Genomic DNA, 19,879 nt, shown 5'->3' with positions numbered 1-19,879 from the left:
TTCTACTGTACACACAGAAAAGAGAGCAGAGAATGAGACTTTCTCTATCCTGATCATACTCCTGCATTATACCCAATTTGTATAAAATTAGGTATAATTGCTAGCAGAGGGGAAAATGAAAAAACTGAGAAAATGGCACAAACAGACGGGAATACGTTACTGAGAGAGAAGAGAGTAAAGAATCAGAAGGGGGGAAAACTAATGAAAGGAGTTGATGTGAATCACAGACTTTTAGTAACTCGATTCGTAACAGTCTGCAGGACTTCCAACCAGGAGCCAAAGAGGAAAAACTCATTACCCTCCACATACCTCAATCCAGTAGGGATTAAGAAACAGAAAGAAAGAGGGAAATAAAAAGAAAGACTGAGGGAGGGAGACAGACACAACTCAGTGATATAGGGAGAGTAATAGAATGTATATTTACAGAAAAGTGTAAAGAAATAATGAAGGATAAAATGGAGAGGAAACTGGAAAAGTGGTAGGTAGTGATGAGCAAAACCACAAAAATAATTGTGAAATGGCAACATTTTGATTCTTTGCAAAATGCACTGGAGTCAATGGGAAGGAAAAATTACATTGTGGTTAAGGCTTTGTATATGCAGAAATAGCATATAGTATGCATTGCCCTATATTGTTAAAGCGAGCTTCATTCCACTATGCTACAGCTAGAAAAAAAGGTTCTTATGTTGCCAATCTGAACACATCATCCGGACAACTCCTTAGGCAGAAGAGAGGAGGGCAGGAGAGGGTTCTAATCCAGTTGGTTGATGTGTAAGGCAAGGGGCACATAATAATGGTCAGGTTCTTTCTCAGTTCCCACTTTTACTGGGCCCCACATGCAAGCACACACATTTTGTTATTCCATGATCACTGGAAAGCTGACAGCAACAGTAATTTCCTTTAGGTAGGCTACAGATGACACCACACAGACTGTCAATGTCACATGGGACTGTTTTGGGCTCTATAAGGCTAAGGCCACACTAGGCGATAGCGCCGCGATTTGACTCGCGGCGACTTTTCGCCGCGACTTTTAAGCCGCAATCGCTGGGGAAACTTTTGCGCTGGCGTCTATGGGGAATCGCGTAAAATCGCCAGCGTAAAAACACACGCGGCGATCTTTTTTCTATTGTCGCTCGAAATCGCCTAGCGAGGCAATTTCGATTCATATGTTTCGCTCTAAATGGGCAGGTAACACCAAACCAATGAAAAGGTTTTGTCTACAAATAAATATCATGTACTGATCCTCTTTACTTGTAGCAGATAAGCTCCATCATTTTAATATTTAGGTGGCGATAGATGGTTCTATGATCCACAGGAATTTTATTCCTAGATGCTGGATGTATATTTTGATATATTGATATATGGGAATGTTACAGTTCATAAAATTACTGGGTGTGGCAGCAATACCTTCTTGTACAGGCCCCTGCTGCTTGGGCATTTCCTTGCTACATCTCTAGTGTAAAATAATGCAGATCATTAACTAAATAGTTAAAATGACATGTATGGCCAATTCTTTAGTTTCAACCTCACAATGCCAATTGACCCAGGCTGTTTTTGCCACTTTCAGAGGTGGAGGTAGCTCCAGGGTTCACCGGTGTCAGTCGGTGAGTGCGGCTATATGGAGGTGCAAGGAGCAATTTTGGACAAAAGAAACTTTTAAAAATGTTCTTTCTTCAAGCAATGGTTGCAGCAAGTTATGCTTACAAACAGTAACACAGTAAACAGTTAGGAATGACTATTATCTTGTGTTTTATTAAAATAATAACACTTGATTATCATCTAGATCTCTTTAGTACTACAGAATCTATACTGATACTGTACTGTGTTCTAGCACCCACGCTTGGCAATACTCTCGCATTTCTCCCATTCTCCCTTTGCCTATTCCCTCTCTCTGGAGCAGTTGCCAGCAGTAGCTTTGCATGTCAGTGTGATGTTATGATAGCACGGTGGAGGTCAGGAGTCTGTCTGGGTTTGTAGGAGAGCTTGGAACTTTAGGGACGTGTTGTTGACAGTGAAAATACTCGCATTTGGTTCTCATTTTAAATGTGGGCAGGAGACCTGCAATATAATTTTGAATCCAGAATTTATAGCATCATAAACATAGAAATGAGAGTGTAGAAGAGTTGGAATAAAAAGTAAAAATGATACAGATCTGTGCAAAAGTGAGAGGCTAGGGAAAACAATAACAGCAATGTGAAGCTACTGCATAGGCACGCAGCTATATTTGCAGCTAACAATACCCTATTTACACTAAAATGCCAGCTCTGAATGTTTACGCTATAATATCGCCAAACTAGTGCGACAAATACACAGAAATTGTTATAAGGAAAAGAGAATTTAGAAAAGAGGCTTTGTTATGGCAGGGAATTACTGATTGTTCTGGGCATAACATTTTATATAAATGAATAATTCAAAAATACATTTTCTTAAAGTCTAGATTGTAGGGAAGGAATATAATAAAAGTTGTTAATGGTAAAAATGTATGCGCATAATGCTTTCTTTGTGTGAATTCCTTAGCTTTTGGAAACCTGGAAGATATTTACTAGGGATGCAGCAAATCCACTATTTTGGATTCGGCCGAACACCCAAATCCTTTGTTAAAGATTCGGCCGAATACCGAACCGAATCCGAATTTTCATATGCAAATTAGGGGCAGGAAGGGGAAATCATTATTACTTCCTTGTTGTATGACAACAAGTTACACAATCTCCCTCCCCAGCCCTAATTTGCATATGCAAATTAGGATTCGGATTCAGTTCGGCCGGGCAGAAGGATTCAGCCAAATCCAAATCCTGCTGAAAAAGGCTGAATCCTGGATTCAGTGCATCCCTAATATTTACCCCTTATGCCAGTAAAAGAAATTGCACATTTTATAGCTGGACCCAGTGTGAAGTGTAATTTTACCTTTTGGTGAATACACCCAATAATGTAAAAAGCATTTTTATAGACAAGTTATTAATGACTGTAGGAAAAAATACATTTCCGAAAAATCACGGGGAGGAAGAAGTCCTGTTAGGGTGTAACAAACACCAAGATCAGCGTGACCCAGTAACATCAATGCACCTGTGCTCAAGTCGGCTTTATCTCACAAGCACCACACTGTGATGTGAACTGTATCATTCAGAATAAAATGACACCATGATGTAAGGGGTGGAGTAATTACGCAAACAGGGGAGGACCATGACATTACTGTCAATCTGTGGTTTCTGGCAAATGCCAAAGGGGCTGCTGTAAGATGCCATAGACCAGTGATCCCCAACCAGTAGCTCTTGAGCAACACGTTGCTCTCCAACCCCTTGGATGTTGCTCCCAGTGGCCTCACCGAATTCCAGGCTTGGAGGCAAGTTTTGATTGTATAAAAACCAGGTGCACTGCCAAACAGAGCCTAAATGTAGGTTGACAATCCACATAGGGGCTACCAAATACCTAATCACAGCACTTTCATGCTAGTGTTGCTCCCCAACTCCTTTTACTTCTGAATGTTGCTCACAGGTCCAAAAGGTTGGGGATCCCTGCCATAGACTGTCAATATTTTGTGGACTGGTGGTGGCTGTTTGGGCCTCTGTGAAATGCCAGAGCCTATTTTAACATCCAGTTCAGACCTGGCTTAGGGGATTTGGGGGCAAACTGGAGGCTTACTGGGGATGGAGGACTAGTTATTACAAATTTACTGGCAAGTACATTGCTGGTAAGGTACCAGCCTTGGCTGGTATTTTATCAGTTAGGCCAGTGAAATACCGGCCAGGTGGCAAACATACATGTAGTTATATTTACTGATGTTTATTTTAGTTTATTGAGTCCTGGTCTGGTTTCTAGCTATTCTGCTTGCTGCCTGCCCTGAACTGTGCTGCTTAATTCTGCTTAATTCTATGTATCCGACACCATAGAACCTGTTCCCTGTTTTTTTGATTCCGGGTCCAGATGGCCCATCAGTCCTAGCACATATCCTAAACTTGTACAGTACAGAGTGTAAGATATTACTCACACAGCCATCTTTATCTTATTCAGTGCTACCAAATGCTGACCCCCTTTATGCACCAATCAAATTATATTGAATTACCGAAACAAAACAATACATTCTGTCTTACACCGAATATATATATCCAGGATTCGGTTTGGATTTGGCCAGGATTAGGCCTTTTTCAGCAGGATTCGGCTGAATCCTTCTGTCTGGCCGAACCGAATTTAAATCCTAATTTGCAAATTAGGGGCAGGGAGGGAAATCGCATAACTTTTTGTCACAAAACACAGAAGTAAATTTTTTCCCCTTCCCACCCCTAATTTGCATATGCAAATGAAGATTCGGATTCGGTTCGTATTTGGCAGAATCCTTCACGAAGGATTCGGGGGTTGGCCGAATCCAAAATAGTGGATTCGGTATATACTTATATACATATATATATATATATATATATATATACACACACACACACACACACACACAATATATATCATAGATGCCTGTACCAAACTGCTATTCTTACAGGTACACCACAAGAATCATATATTTGGGGCTGTGTCCTTTTTAAATTCATTGGTAAGGAAAAATTCTAAAATTTGGACGTTGAAAGTAAAAAAAAGACAAACAGAGATCTGAAGACAGAGGCTGCTCAAATTACAGCTTTAATATATAATGTACACACATCTGTAAGAGCTTTGTGCAACAAATTTACGGCCTCTGTACAAATAACTACTGCTGGAAAATCGATTTAATTCATCAGAATACCTGAAAAAAAATGGAAGAATTCCAGCTTGCACGTCACTGAAAAGAACTAACCCAATCAGTACTGGTGAGATGAAGCACATTCAGTATTCTCTGTGGCAGTGGCCCATACATCCTATGGTTCATATATATATATATGTGTGTGTCCATGCAGACATGTGTGTGAATATATCCATTCTCAAAGGAAGCACAGAAACTATTCACAAGAAATCAGTAAACTGGCATCTATGTTCCATGAAAGGTTATTAAACAGTAGGGCCTTTCATTTCAGAAGCATCAATCTACTGACACTCATGCACACTATCCATCTTGCCAGATTCAATCCACTAGTCCTTTTATTGCAGAACTAACAGAGACTTACAGGAGGTTACATAAGCAAGACCCTTGTATTTTTTTCTGTACTAGACATTACATTAATTAACATTCCTGTAAATTCTATATCTTTAAGTGAAAAACTATTCATTGGCCACTATTAGCTGCTTGAACCAAAATGACCATCAGCAATTGTAATGTAACATACAAAAATGTTTAAAAATGCTGCATGATACAAAGCCTATGTTCACCAATGATGTATTCTAAAATATAATCAGAATATTGTATTTATGTCTGGAAACTGCTGCTACTACTAAATGTTGGCAGGGTAATGAATCTACACAGGATCGCCATCAGAAATCACAGGGCCCCATACGACAAAATTTCCAGGGCCCCCCACCCCCACATTATAAGAAAATTGGTGACCAGGGCCCCTTAAACGTCCATACATTCCCGAAGTCAGCAGATGGGGGGCCCGGCTAATGAAGTAAGTGTGGCGTGGCAGGGCCCCCCTTACCCTCGGGCCCCCTACAACTCTCCCCCCTGTCCCCCCCCCGATGGCTGCCCTGAATCTACAACATGGTCCTTGGACCCAAAGACTATCTCCTGCTGTTACACTGGGCTTCAGAAATAATGAAGACCTTTACTGCGAGGAAGAAACATTACAGGATTCCAGGGCTTTTTGCAATTACAGTGGTTGCTCTATTAAAGGGGTCATTCACCTTTTAAAAACTTTTTTCAATTCTGTTGTTTTTAAATTGCTCCCCAGAAATAAAGACTTTTTTCACAACTACTTTACATTATTTTTTACTGTTACTGTTACAATTTTGCAACATTTAGTTGATACATTTCTCAGCAGCATTCCTTGAGTATTAACAACTATTGTATCAATTCTAACAGCTGCCTGTAATGAAAGCCAGAGATTCTGCTCAGCAGGGACAAAGATAAGAAATGTATCAACTAAATGTTTCCATTTAGAACAGTTTACAGGGTCGGCGACTCCCAACCCCTTCCAGGGCTGCTTTAGAAAGAAAAATGACACTTTATACTTCAATTTTAGAAAAACGGTCACACATAGAAAAAAAAAAAAAAAAAGTCATTGGAAAAAGTTATTTTTGGTGATCGATCTGTTGTTCAAAGGTGAACAACCCCTTTAACAGCAGACTAATGCTAGGAGGCCGATTTATCAACTCGGCAATTTGCTTTGTCTCTAAATTTAAAAATAAATCAAGTTTAATCTGGCTTGCCAGCATAATTTCTTTTAAAAAATTGAATTTTATAAATTCCGCTATTTAAATAACCTCAATGATTGCAATTGATAAATCTTGAAAATTCAAGTTTGGGACTGTTTTTGGAACTGTTTTAGCTGAATCTCAGGAAAAAACGCCTTCTCAAATTTTAATAAATAGGCTCCCAATGGTTCATCAGGCCATAATTCATTACAGGTGGTGATAGTATCATATAGCATGTAACAAGGGTTCTTTCAGTCTCAATCCTCTACACTCTCATATTCTGAATAGGGACACTCTCTGGCTTCCCTGCAGAGTACCTGATTATATTCTTAGTAGAGAGCAAGACTGTGTAATCCAACCCTCGGTGCAGTAGCTAAAGGGGGTTCAACTGCACATTGGCTAGCCCCCCCCCCTTGGGGTTCACTGGAAAAACCGCTGCACAAGGATGAAGGATGTTCAGATACAAGTTTGGGCATGGGAAAGAATCCAGAGGGGGGATGCAGGATCTCAGTTGGCATTATGTGCTAATAATAACGATACTAGCTCCATTCCAGCTAAGCAGCCCTAGAGTTTAAATAATAGTGGCATACGAGGCATGCTTACAAGCTTGTTAGAAACAGGGACCACCACCCACTGACACTGATGACATGTATGGCAGGTCACACTGCATAGGTCATTACTGCCTGCCATTACATTTTTAGGCAATAATCCCAGGCCCTAGGGAAATAACTTCTAAATGACTTGAAGCCCAGCTCTAGATTATGGTGAATATTTTGAAAAAGGCTTTCTGAGTTCTAGATATTGATTTAGAATAAAATTGGACAATGTAATTCACCACTGCATTCTTTTTTTTCTATCTTATAAAGTACAAAACACCAGTAAATAGTATATGTTGCATAATATTGAACATTGCAAATCATTATCACATGCTGCAGTAGGAGAAGAAATGAGAAGAAGTCAGCATTTTTAAACTTCAGCAGTGATTTTAATCTAGAAACAGACACAGCAAGGCAAAAAGACACACTGTTTGGTTGGCACATCTGTTGCTTGTTTACAAACCACTTAATGATCAATGATTGTAGAGGAAATTTTCTTTTAATTTTCTCTGAGCATATTGTATATAAAGGCTTTTATCAGCATTGTTTTTGTTTGTTGTTTAATAGATAATGCATTGCACATGTCTATTTAAGCAGTGATTGGTATTATAATACATAGGGTTGCACCAAATCCAGGATTCGGTTCAGGATTCAGGCAGGTTCCAGCCTTTTTCAGCAGGATTCGGATTCGGCCAAAATTATGCAAATCATGGTCGGGGAGGGAAACAGTGGCGGAACTACAGGGGGAGCAGGGGGTGCGAGCGGGTCAGGGCCCGCACCCCCTCAGTTGTGCGTCACGCACCAGGGCCCGCCCCCCTCTAGGATCGCCACTAGAGGGAAATCTCACAAAACAAGGAAGTAAAAAATGTTGTCCCCTTCCCACCCCTAATTTGTATATGCAAATTAGGATTTGATTCGGTATTCAGCTTTTCGCGAAGGATTCGGGGGTTCGGCTGAATTCAAAATAGTGGATTCGGTGCATCCCTAATAATACATAATAGCCATGAATATGAGCAAATGATATCTTTATAAACTGTGTTAATGATGTCTTCAGTTATAATCGGTTCTTAGTGATGTAATTTGTGACATATGACTCTTGCAGCCTCATGCTTTTAAAGGTGATTTCTTATATCCTTATAATACACAAAAGCCATGAATATCTTGTAAATTATATTCTTATAAACGGTGAGTAGTGATGTCATCAGTTATAAACGGTGAGTAGTGATGTCATTTCTGTCTCATGACTCACTAAAATTTGTGTATTATAATTAATAAAGTACCCCCAGTTGTAAAATATGAGGATATTAGAAGTTACCTCGGAGTTCCATGACCTGTATAAAAACACTCGGCCTTCGGCCTCGTGTTTTTATATGGTCATGAAACTCCTCGGTAACTTCTAATATCCTTATATTTTACAAGAGGGGGTACTTTATTCACTATATAATTTACAAAAGGGGGGTTCATTATTCCCTATATCAGGGGTGCCCAAAAGGTAGATCGGGATCTAGCAGTAGATTTTCTAGCTGGTGATCAGTAGATCTCAAGACACTGTCAACAAACAGCTTGACTAAATTATATAACAGAGAATTCACTGTAAGAAAAGAAAAGAGAGTGTAGTTGTAGACATGCATCTTTAGGCTCCCAAATGCTGGTTTAAAGCTATAGTGTGCTAAAGAGGCCAAGTCACAGGCAGTGGTGCTTAATATTTATACCAGCAGAGCTAGACTGTAATAACTTAACATAGTAAGACAACTACAGGAGCTGAAAACTTGTTAAAATATACTTTTTATTCACCCTGTTGTGCTGCACAGAGAGTTTGTTAAAAGTTTTAAAAGTGCTCCCAAAAGAACATTACTGCACAAAGCCTACAAGAAATTAGAGGAAATACTGGTGATAACCATTAAAACTGAAGCTATTATTAAGCCCTGTGCTGAATATGTCATAACTGTGGTTCTAGAGTTTTTATCCAGGGCTACTTTTAAGAGATAATAGGTAGAATGCCCAGAATTTTAGTCTTGTATAGAGATGGCAACCATGATGGTTCCAATAGTTGGTGCTAAAGAAGACAGTTATCAGATTGCAAATGTGCTTTGTACTTTTTCTTGCACATTGGTGCAGCTATAGCATGCACATACACACACACAAACCCATTTAGTAGCAGATATACTTTCTCATGTCTGGCCTTCATATTCCTGTCTGTATGCACATCACATGAACGTGTGATATTCATAATAGTACGACATTATGTGGTGGGTGCCAAAGAAGTAGCCAAAAAAAATTCTCACTACTCAGAAAAGCAGGTACAACAGATGTGACTTAGTATTTTTTGGATTTCTGAATCCAATACATTTTAATAAATAATTAGTAAATACTGCAAATGTATTGCCTTTAGTTAGGTTAGGTTAAGTAAAATGTTCTCTATTGGTTGTTTCTGGTGAAGGATTGAACCATTGGTCCCTTGATGACTTTGTTGTTGTGCACAAACAAAATATCTATTTGGATCAGCTTATATATACTTTGCTTAACCTGGATTGTTTTCTTTACCGCACAAAAGATAAAAGACAATATTGGCTTAATATGGACTTAATCACTCATTGGTGAAACAGTTCATCCATGCTTAACAACTGGGCTTCCATAATGTGAGCAAAATTAGACTCTTCAGTAGAAATATCCAAGTCATAAAATCAATAGCAGGTTTAGCTAGTCACATGTAATCTAGGCAGCTCTGGAATTTTACAGGACTTTCTAAATCAAATAATAAGAAGCCCAGAGTTTTGCTGCAACACAGATCAGCTGTCCATCTGGCCAAGGGATGCATCCATTCAGCAGCTAAACACACACTGTCAGAAAGAAGCTCGGAAACAATCTCCCAGTTCCTGACACATACTTTCTAACCCTAAGTAAATATTTAAACCACCCACCCTTCCCTTCACAGTGGGCCCCCAGCTTCTCCAAAGTTGAAGCGGTAGCCTGTTCCATAAATGCACAGGGAGAATCAGGGTACTGTACGTGAATTCACACAATGGACCCTCTGTCAGATTCATTCCTTCAGTTTCAGACACAGGATGCTCTTAGCACACTGAATGCCCCTACAAGAAGTTCTCCGTCCTCTTTGTACAGTTAGATTTGCTTGTTATTGGATATTGAAAGGTTAAAACAGTTTAGTCTTAATTCTAACAAGTTATTATTCCTCGCTGTAAATGTCTACAGAAGCACAGGCCTTTAAGGCTAAGCTGTTCTAAGAACATATCCTAAAAGACAGAAGGAATGCAGTATAGTTGCTACAGTATATGGAAACTTTGTGCCACATGCTTTAAATAGGCAAATTGCACCATATGGCACAGATCTTAAATCCAGACTGGTATGAATAACATATAAAATAGATATTTATAAGTATGTGAGCTAGTTTACTTGTTCCAAGAAAAATGTATCAATCAGCTTTATGACTATGACTGAGGCACAATGGAATCACAATGAAATGACAGCTAGTTCAATGTAACCCCATTTCAAGTTGGGGGTGGGCAGGGTCTTTCTTCTCGCAGCTGTAAAGTAGCCTTCCTCTTGCTAATATGATAAACATGTCATTTTTATTGTCTGGCTGAATCTATAATATTTATAAAGGCCTAGGATGTCTTCTTCAGAAACCCCTTAGCCAGAAAGCTCCAAATTGCAAGAAGTTCATCTCCCATTGAGTCCATAGTAAGTAGATAGTTCCTATTTTAAGAAATGATTTCCTTTATAGCTGTAATAATAAAACAGTAACTTGTAACAAAGCTGCACGAATGTATATTGGTGGTAAAAACAACCTGTTTTATTTAATGTTGAAATAATTTTTAACATACTAGGTATGCGTGACCCAAACTACATAAATCTGACCTGGAACACCCAAGACCCCACACTAAACCACAACTAATTTCTGTTGTCACCCATTTCACTGTATGAATTATTTCATTGTATCAAGCATTTTTAAAGCAGATATTGGAATTGAGAGTCAACTGCATCTTTCTTGTATTATTAATAGATATGGCTATGAACAACAACCAACTTGAAGGGATACACTGAATCCCAGATTCAGTTTGGGTACCTGAATCCAAGCCTTTTTTCTGCAGGTTCAGACTTTGGTCAAATCCTTAGCCCTGGCCAAACCAAATCTGAACCCAAATGTAGAGTGACATTAGCCTACATAACAACTGAAGGTGAAAAAACAACCAAAAACAGACTGAATCTGAGCCTACAAGTTTATAGTTATTTTCTTTTTTTTTTGCTAATCTTTTTGATCAGGCTCTCTAATATCTTCTCTCCTGACATCTAAACTGCTGTCTCATTGCTGTAGTAATTAAGCTCTGTCAACCAGATAATTACCATTCCAAGCATGACAAATCATATGCAAATAATTCAAAATTGAAGAAAAATCTAAATAAATAAATAATAAACAAAGACCATTTGCATATTTTTTAATTACAACATACTACTAGTTAATTTTAATATGTAATCAGTTGACACCACCTATTTCCCTTTAAGTCATCTTTCTTTATCTTTACATGCCCTGTAGTACTTTATAACCCTTTTTCCTTTCACTCCACATATTTCACTATATTACCCTCTTACATAAACATCAGCTATTTCACTATATATCTTCATTTCCTTTAACTCCATAAATGTCACTGTTTAACCCATTATCTTAAACTCCACCTATTTCATTACCTAATCCTTTTTTTCTTTCAGTACAACCCTCAGCCCCACCTATTGCATTATATGAACTTTAACTCTACTCAATTCAAAAGTAGTGATTATATAACCACGTTCTTTTAATGACATATTTATACCTTTCTAATTTAATGTCACCAATACCAGGCTTTTTTTATTGGCAGCAAATACATTTGTAGTAAATGAATTTGCCACCCCAAATAGGTTAAGCCATGCACTGGAGTACCGACTGAGACACTTAAGGTTAGAACTACATGGGCGATTTAGGTCCAATCCAACGGCAGACGACAAAACGATGGCGCCAAGTCGGATGCAACGAAGATAAGGTTAGTTGTAGGAATGTCGTATGTAGTCGCAGCGTGCATCCGACCCAACTGTCGGATGCATGCTGTGACTTCATCCAACATTTATATTTCTTACCTTATTTCCGGCGCATCCGACTTGATGCCAGCGTTTCGTCGCGTGGCGTTGGATAGGACCTAAATCGCCCGTGTAGTTCTACCCTAACTGTCTGTAACAAGCAGGGCAGATGTACAAGCACAGCCATAGTGTTCAAAGTGCAATTTGCCATGCATTTTACCAGTAGTGCAACCATTTTCCCCACAATTACTTTGTAATTGCAGCCAAAAGTGAATTTGTGCCCACTACAACTGCATACAATGTGTTAAAATCCACACAGTTGTGGTTACACGTTTTTATAGACACAATTGCAATCAAAGATTGTGTGGGTATAGGGACAGTTGGTTTGAGGGCCTACTGACCTCGATGCTTGCACAAATACCTCCTTTTTAGAACATATAGTCTACTATATGACTGTAAGGTAGATAAGCAACCACAATATGTCTTATTCAGAAAGTGTCCAAATAAAGTCATAGACACTAATAAGTAATGGTTTGTAGTAGAATTCTTAAGTCTCAAAGTAAAGACTCACCAATTTAGGGAAGGGGTCCAGTTGCACCACCCTGAACCTTCAGCTGGGAGCGGATAAACGTATAGAAAAGATGAACAGGCACTTCCATGGCAGACTTGTGAGTTAAAAAGTATTTTTATTTCAGTGCACTAGGATACAGCCTTACGCGTTTTAGGCGCTATGATTAAGAATTCTATTGATACGAAACGCATATGGCTGTATCCTAGTGCACTGAAATAGTAACATGGTTAAACATCTATAAAGCTGACAGTGTTATTTATCTACCACTCCAGACGAGTACAAATTATTGGTGTAATAATGATATCTACAGAAAAGTATGTTAACACTAAATACTCTCATCTTTAACCTTAAATGATCATCTCCAGGATGTTATGTTATGTATGTTTAATTATAAATCAATGATGCTGGCTACAATTCATATTGCAGACACAAGAGATTGGGAAATTGCCCATGATGCACTATATGTGCCCCCAGCTGGAGGCACATGCTATCCTCCTTGCTCAGTTACTTTCTATGTGTTTCATCCTGCAGTCCAGTGCACCTGGGGGTCCATGTACATATGCTTTCATTGATTTAAGTGTTGTAGACCAAGCAAAGTTAATTGCTGATTGGCTGGTTGGCTCGATGAGTTACTGCACTGTTGCAAAATTGAGCCATTGTTATTTTAAGTGCTGCAGAGATGTTCCATACAATTAGAGCAGAATTCCATTTCAAGAGGGAGCAAGAGATCATTGCTTGGGAGGTGCTTAATTCAAAAGTAGATGGTTCTGAATATAATTTAATAAGGCAGTACATCCTTTTTAAATATTATTTAAAACTCTGATTTAAGTAGTACAGTGTCTCATTTCTCCTGATCTATTTGTCTCTCCTTTCTGCATCTCCCTGTCTCCTTTCCATGATACATTTTTTTTTCTCTGGAGCCAAAAATCCTCTATTCCCTGCCTAGAATAAAAAAAAGGCTGAAATAAAAAGAGAGGAAATAAGGGAAGGCAGTGTTATACAACTCTATTCATATATGTGTTCTTAAAGGGGTAATTCACTTTTAAGTTAACTTTTAGTATGTTAGCAACTTTTCAAGTGGTCTTTTCATTATCTTTTTATAGTTTTTGAATTATTTACCTTCTTCTTCTTCTGACTCTATTCTGCTTTAGTAGTTACATAGCTAACCATGTCACTGACCCACCTACAAATGCTCTGTGAGGCTTCAAATGTATTGTTATTGCTACTTTTGACTAATCATCTTTCTATTCAGGTGATGTCCTATCCATACTCCAGTCTCTTATTCAAACCAGTGCATGGTTGCTAGGGTAATTTGGACCCTAGCAACCATATTGCTAAATATGCAAACTAGAGAGCCGCGGAATAAAACGCTAAATAACTCAAAAAACAAACAACAATTGCAAATTGTCTCAGAATATCAATCTCTACATCATACTAAAAGTTAATTTAAAGGCGAAGAACCCCTTTAAAGAAAGCTTCAGCGGGTGTAGATCCTACAATCACTGATCACAATTAGGTGTTTATCTTACAAATTCTTTACTAAAAATGCTGCCCAGACATCTAGAGCCTCTGCAGGGTTGTCATACTTAACCTATTTTCAAGATGACATCACAAGCATCACATGTGCTCAATAAAATCTCTCACTACTGATGAAGAGGCTATCAGGCCACTGTCACCCAAAGAGATCCTAATTTATTTCCAATTTTTTTCCAATTTATCCATTATATTCAAGTAGATTGCTGACTCAGTCTGGCAATGCTTCCAGTTTATATATAGTCTATATCTATAACCTTCCTTCCTTACTTTTAATCAAGGAACTCTACCAGTTATAAATAAATAAAAAAGTACAAGAAGATCCTAGTGCTCTAAAGGTTTGCAGATGTTTTTACTGCAAAAGCTTTAGTTTTGCAGACATTTAATGCTGGCAGATTTTGGGGCCCAAAGCCCAGATTCCAGAGCACTCCCCCGGCAGCACCTTTTTATGGATGTATGTAGTTCTAATTCGCTGCTGCCTTCATGGAATTTTCTGATGCCCCATAAAAAGTCTTCTTGTTCCATCAGCCAGCTCTGAGCTCATTAAATGCAAGAGAAAATATCATAATCTAGCCATTTAAACAATAAAATAACTTCATTGTTCTCCAAGGAGACGAGGCTTTAGGAAAAAATGCAGGCTGGCATTTATACCAAAACATATGAGAAATTCTCAGATACAATGTGAATTAACACATTGACATTGGTAGAAGATCAATAAAGGAACACTGACATTTCTTTAAAAACAACAGGGACAGATAAACGTTGCAGTTATTTAAGACCAATATTATATTTACATGAGAGAGACACTTAATCCTACCTAGAAGCAAATCAACAAAAAACACCACTTTGCTATCAGGAGTTAAAAAAAAATTAAAATACGGTGTGTTTTATTCATCCCCTTTAAAAAAAAACCTCATATTATTTAAACAGAAAAAATGTTGTTAACCCTTATTGGTCTGGTGGAGAAGGGTACTCCCAAGAGACATTTCCTAGAGGGAATGGCCTCACCCATCTCCTTACAAAGTAACATTGACTAAGTACCAGCAGCTCTTTGTGTCTTTGCATAATCTATGTGATTTCTGATCTATCCATTCACATATGCAGACAGTGATTCCAGCTGACGTCTACAAGACCCTCCTATGCCAGCACTAGTGGCTGTGTCTTATTAAGGGTTAAGTTCAGAGTGGTTAATGGACCATGGTGACATTTATATCAGTCTGTCTGTGCACTACCTGGGCTCCTTGTGTGCCTGCCTCCCCTGCACACCACATTCCCCATACACAGACACCACTGTACACATAGCCTGTGCTAGCCACACACTGATGAAGAGCTATAGACTCACAATGATGTATTTGTCCATATGTTCACAACTAACATTTGATACTTTATACAAAAAAAATGAATTCTCGTTTCAGAAAAGGACGGCAGGAAGGAAATTCAATGTATTTTAACTTTCCAATAAACATTCTGCCCTATCCAGAACATGATGAATATATCTCTTCAGATACCTGCATACTTTATACAACTGTATGTTACTGTATGGCTGCATTTAAATGGAAAGTGTGTGTAATTTCTTCAGTGGCCTTCTGTGCCCCGTGTGCTACCAGCAAAATGTCACATTGAGATGTCAACTTAATCCACCAGTCTAATTCTTTCTCTCTCTCTCACTCTCGCTGACATTCCAGCTTTCAAATTCCTAGCCACACAGCTGCACTGATGCTTCAGTCCTGGCATTTATATACATGGGCAGCCCAAACAAAGTTCACAATAACCACAATAATCCTGGCACCCCAGGCGCTAGCTAACAATCTGCAGCTACTCTGCTTTTCTTTAAGATAAAATAATAAGCAACAAAAAAACTTATATACATAAATATAAATATTGTGAAGGCTATAAACTCTACAAAGAGTAAACGGAATCTGATCAAATCTAGAGACCTGACCCTGAAAAATGAAATGGAACATATAAAACAGAATGACACTGGTGTGGTGTTAGAATGAAGTTTCAACCAAGATCCAAACTCTTGTAGTGCCTTATAATTATCCACAGGTAAAAGAGTGTGGTCTCTAGGTGAAACACTGCAGCTTTCTCTAGGGCTTCACTACCCTCCCTCCCATGGCAAACCCCATCTATTCATACTGGCAGACAAAACCCAGCGCTGTCACTACAAAATGTTTCCAGGATTGCCAAATGTTTTCCCATGAGATTTATTTATTAAGTGCTTTGCCACAGATTCGTGGATAGGGACCTCCAACCTGTTCTCCAATCATAGTTGGATAAGTGATCCCCAGGCTTGGAGTTTTAGAGAAAGTCCTTTGCACCTGTTCCTGCCACCTAATTCTAATTTACTTAGCATGGCAGCGCTGCGCAATATGTTGGCGCTATACAAATACATGTTAATAATAATAACGACAGCTGTCATTTAATACAATACATAAACAAAAGTGTGAATGGCACCTCCATGTTGATTTAGAGACAGAAGACACTTAATATCTACCACATATATGAAAAAAAATCCCATCAATGGGATTGAAGGTATTGGAATATGTTTAAAGAGAGTGGTAGCTTGGTGCCTTCAGGTGGCTATTAGGTTCTAACTGTCATACAGGAGTTGTATCAGTCATTACAGTCAGGCAGCTGAAAGACGCTGGGTACCTGTTACCCATCACAGACTTGTTGGAAAGTTCTCACCTGGAAAGCACTTTGAAAATCATTTTATATAACCGGTACCCTGACACCAGTAGGTGCTCCCATTAAGCTCAAAGATGTCCATGTGACAGTTGCCGCTCATTATTAAGTGCCACTTATCGACTTACCTGCTACCTGAGTCTTCACCAGTTGTGTGAGGAGCAGCAGTGCCAGCAGGCTGCAGAGAGGGGGCATTCCGGGGACCCTGAACATCCTGGGCTGCCGCTGAGAGCGGGGCATGGTGCCCAGGTACAGGGAAGGGAGGGGTGGAGGAGGCCGCAGGATCAGCAGGAACGAGGTGCGAGGGAGCAGCAGAGGAGAGGAGAAGACAGGCTGCTGCTACTGCTGAGCGCTCACTACTTACACCATGTGCAGGAGCCTGGGCAGGAGAGGGAGGGCTGCCCAGCACTGGGAGGGGAGGAGGAGACAGGGAGAGGGGCTGCTACTTGAGGTGAGACCCTGTCTGAGCTCCTGTTCATTAAACACGCCCACTTTCTCTCTTCTTTAACGTGCCCTCCGTGGTCCGGTTCAGTCACATGTGTCCCATGGTTGTTTGGGCATTACAGTTACAGCATTCTCCATCCTGTCATTAGTCTCTGCTCACCTACTTGCTCTATATATTTCCCTCTATGATCTCTACACACACACACACTGTATATTTCTCTCTTTTTTAATTCTGTCATGTTCCCTTCTTTCTCCCTCTGATTGGACAGTGCAGTGTGGGACTGGGATGCCAGGGGCCCACCACAAAACTTTAGACCAGTGATCAGGGTCAGACTGGGTCTACTGCAGGCCGGACTGGCAATCTGTGGGTTCTGGCAAATGCCAGAGGGGCTGCTATGAGGTCCCATAGAAAGTCAGTATTTAGTGGGCTGGTGGGGGCTGTTTGGGCCTCTATGTGGGCTGATTGGGCCTCTGTGTACCTGAAATGCCAGGGCCTATTTTAATTCTCAGTCTGGACCTGGTCTACTGGATATCAGGAAAAAACCAAGTGTGCCCAGACCCCCCTCTCCCGATCTGCCAATATATAAATCTGGCCATGTGCGGCACCGCTCACATATAAGCACGGGGGGCCCCGGGGGTTTGTAATCCAGTGTGCCCCCCAACTTCCAGTCCGACCCTGCCAGTGATCCCCAACCAGTGGCTCACAAGCAACATGTCGCCCTCCAACCCCTTGGATGTTGCTCTCAGTGACTTCAAAGCAGCTGCTTATTTTTGAATTCCAGGCTGGGAGGCAGATTTTTTTCACGTTTGAGATCATTTTTAGTATGATGAAGAGAGTGATATTCTGAGACAATTTGCAATTGGTTTTCAATTTGTATTATTTATTATTTTGTTATTTAGCATTTTATTCAGCAGCTTTTCAATTTGCATCTTAAACAATCTGGAAATTAGGGTCCAAATTACCCTAGTAACCATGCATTGATTTGAATAAGAGACTGGAATATGAATAGGAGAGGGACTGTATAGGAGGATCAGTAATAGTAACAATAACAATACATTTGTAGCCTTTTACAGAGCATTTGTTTTTTAGAAGGGAGTCAGCGATGCCCATTTGAAAGCTGCAAAGAATCAGAAGAAAAAGGCAAATAATTATAAAACTATAAAAAAAAATAAAGAATGAAAACCAATTAAAAAGTTGCTTAGAAATGGCCGTTCTATAAAATAATAAAAGTTACCTTAAAGGTGAACCCTGTTTTATGGCCACACCCCTTAATTACATGTCCATTTTACAAAATTTGGCAGGTTATGAAATTTTGAACACATTTTTTACAGTTTTAGGGTAATTTTTTTTTGTGTTATAACAGTTTTGCTAAGGAAGGTGAAATTGCCCTATAGGGTGGTGGCACTTGTGGCGTTCTGGACTAGAATGTGAATCGCAGGCGGGATGGCACTCGGATCATTCCGAATCCCACCAGCAATTCACATTCTTGCCAGCAGGACGGCATTTTTGGGGAGATTAAGAAGAAGAAGAGGATATTTGTTGCTGGGCGACTAATCTCCCTGAATCGCCATGTGTGCCACCACCCTTAAAGCTGTGAGTCTCAGTTTCTGCCAAGAGACCTGCTTATCTTAAATAGTTACAATCATATCTTTGCTTATCTTATATTGTAACAAATGTATTGAAGCACAGTGACTCAATGTTCTGGGCTCTCTGCCAAAAAAGTCTCATCTTAATTAAGTTTCAGAAATTTTGTATCATTTTCTGGTGTCAGTGCAGGAGATCAAAGAGAAACTCGGGACATTTCAGTAGGAAACCCAGGACTGTGGGCTGAGCTATCAAAATCAGGGACTGTCCCGCTGAAAACGGGACTGTTGGGAGGTATATACATTTACTGTGTATCATACCAATTTGCTCCAGGGCAGTGATCCATATCAACCAATCAAATATGTCCTTGTACCTGCACTTGATCAAAACATATTACAAGTATGGGATCTGTTATCCAGAAACCCATTATCCAAAAAGCTCTGAATTACAGAGAACGTCTCCCATAGACTACATTTTATCCAAATAATCCAGATTTATTTTTTAAATTATTCATTTTTTCTCTGTATTAATAAAACAGTACCTTATATTTAATCCCAATGGAGATTTAATGGATCCTTGCAAAACCAGCATATTAGGTTTAGTTAGAGTCAATATGATATTCTAGTAGACTTAAGGTATAAGGATCCAAATTAGGAAAAGATCCATTATCCAGAAAACCCCAGGTCCCAAGCATTCTGGTTAATAGGTCCCATACCTACAATTATTGGTTGCTATGGTTTGCAGCTGCAAACAAAATCTGCACCATGGTAGTAACTGTATCTCATAGAATGTTACTGTGTTAAAGAATGATACTTTTAGAGATACATTACACATTACACTTGAAGGGGAACTAAAGTTTAAAATAGAATAATGCTAGAAATGCTGTATTTTGTATACTAAACATAAACATGAATTTACTGTACCAGAAGCCTAATTAAACAAATGATTTATGTTTTTAAAGCTGGCCGCAGGGGGCTGTCATCTTGTAACTTTGTTAAACATCTTTGCAAGACCAAGACTATGCACATGCTCAGTGTGGTCTGGGCTTCAGTTGGGAGGTTAAAGAGATATTGACAATAAAAAACTTATTTTTAAAATATGAATGTACATTAAAAGTTACCTATAGGC

The 19,879-nt window shown here is 39.2% G+C and overlaps 1 protein-coding gene across 7 annotated transcripts in view; it reads right to left on the bottom strand.

Annotated features, from left to right (window-relative positions):
• Positions 1 to 17,118, bottom strand: part of LOC108700220 (collagen alpha-2(XI) chain) — an 89,129-nt gene extending 72,011 nt beyond the window's left edge. For 5 of the 7 annotated variants that reach the window (XM_041575221.1, XM_018233208.2, XM_018233207.2 and 2 more), the window contains exon 1: positions 16,851 to 17,117. In XM_041575221.1, the coding sequence (XP_041431155.1) occupies positions 16,851 to 16,962 (112 nt within the window). In that variant the 5' untranslated portion in view covers positions 16,963 to 17,117. Of the gene's footprint in view, positions 1 to 16,850 lie in introns of all 7 variants that reach the window. The other 2 variants (XM_018233206.2, XM_041575223.1) reach the window with 2 other exon arrangements.
• Between the last annotated feature and the right edge of the window lie 2,761 nt (positions 17,119 to 19,879).

Source organism: Xenopus laevis, chromosome 8S (assembly GCF_017654675.1).
Source record: "Xenopus laevis strain J_2021 chromosome 8S, Xenopus_laevis_v10.1, whole genome shotgun sequence".
NCBI lineage: Eukaryota > Metazoa > Chordata > Amphibia > Anura > Pipidae > Xenopus > Xenopus laevis.
This window is presented reverse-complemented; position numbering and strand designations above follow the sequence as displayed.